General features: G+C 47.0%; 1 protein-coding gene across 1 annotated transcript; it reads right to left on the bottom strand.

Annotated features, from left to right (window-relative positions):
* Window positions 1-212: 212 nt before the first annotated feature.
* Window positions 213-1,307, bottom strand: GPR132 (G protein-coupled receptor 132). Its single transcript, XM_009073377.1, has one exon. It carries the CDS (start codon window positions 1,305-1,307, stop codon window positions 213-215), a length of 1,095 nt encoding a protein of 364 aa, XP_009071625.1.
* Between the last annotated feature and the right edge of the window lie 211 nt (window positions 1,308-1,518).

Raw genomic sequence — 1,518 nt, 5'->3', positions numbered from 1 at the left:
GGGTTGGGGCTGGGTGATCTCTCTGCTCCATTCCAACCCCTAAAATTCTATGGCTCTATGATTTATGGTAGGAGGGAAACAGAACTGAGGATTAATTCTCCTGTAGTGCCCTCGAGGAGTTGCTGACCCATGCAGGACGTGTAAGATGATGTCAGTATGTAAATACTCGTGCTGCAGCCTGCAGCTGCCCCTGGGAGCTCCTGATCCGTTTGCTAGCTGCTGCCTTCTTGGGCTCTGCCACTCTTACATGTCTTTGGAAGGTTGGATGAATCTGTTGTGCCTTTCTTTTCTTCTCTTAGCTCTCTCTCCTGTGATTCCTTTGCCATTTTCAGTTTTCTGCTCTCAGTCTTGTCAATGGATGAATTCAGCTTGGATGAGTTCATTCTCCAGCTCCTCATGCTCCTGTACCAATCTCTCCTGACATTTTCGCTCACTAGCACATAGATGATTGGATCAGCGACACCATTTGCAGTGCCCAAACACAGGAACACTGTGAAAATAGAATAGATTTTCTTCTCAAATGGGCACGGGCAGTCCTGATTCAAGAGATAGTAGATGGCTCTGATTATGAGCACCACGTGGTAGGGAGCAAAGCAGATCAAGAAGATGACAATGATGGCAATAGCCAAGTACTTCACTTTGGCTTTCTGGCGATGGGTGAAGCTGCTGCTGGTTTTTGTGATTTGGAAAATCTTGTAGTTTGTGAAAATGAGGATTGCAAAGGGTATGGCAAATCCAATCAGGAACCTAGCAAAGCTGAGTGAAGCCAGTGTTTTGTTAAGGGGCACAGTCTCAAAGCAGGTTGTCACGTTCCCACACTTTTCTTCTATGTAAAACACTGGAATGTGGCTTGCTGACACCACAGCAAAGAGGCAACACACTATTAGGATGGCTTTTTTCTGTCCTCTTCTCCCCCTGCATTCCAGGGGGTACACCAGGGCCACGTAACGATCCATAGAAATGCAGCACAGGAGCAGAATGCTGAAGTAGATGTTGCAGAAGAAGACGAATCCTGTTACCTTGCAAAGCTTTTCATCCATGGTCCAGTTGTGCTTGTTTCTCACATAGACAATCCAGAGAGGCAAAGTGCCCAAGTACATCAGCTCACACAGTGATAAGGCGAAAATGTAGATGGCGATGACTCGATGCCTTTGGATTTGTACGAATGTGAGCAGGGAAGTCAAGCAGTTTGCTGGAAGGCCAATGGCAAAAACGATGCTGTAAACAGTCACCAAAAGAGTCTGGCTGTCCTCATAGGGAATTCCTGCACAAGTGCAGTTGTCCTTTATGCCTGGACAATTTTCCATTGTTCTTTTCCCAGCTGGTGTTTCCTGAGAGTCAGAAGACAAGGTTGAAAGTTAGTACTGGGGAGCTTAAAAATGGGTCAGGAAAGGTTATGGTGCCATAGGTGCCAAGCTGACAAGTCAGGGGAGCAAATGGGATGCTTGTCTTGAGGAAGCATCTCAGCCAGGCAAGTTTTCCTGCTGGTCCCCTGTAGAGACCCCTGAGAGTCAGGTC

This window comes from Acanthisitta chloris, unplaced genomic scaffold (assembly GCF_000695815.1).
Source record: "Acanthisitta chloris isolate BGI_N310 unplaced genomic scaffold, ASM69581v1 scaffold28564, whole genome shotgun sequence".
Lineage (NCBI taxonomy): Eukaryota > Metazoa > Chordata > Aves > Passeriformes > Acanthisittidae > Acanthisitta > Acanthisitta chloris.
This window is presented reverse-complemented; position numbering and strand designations above follow the sequence as displayed.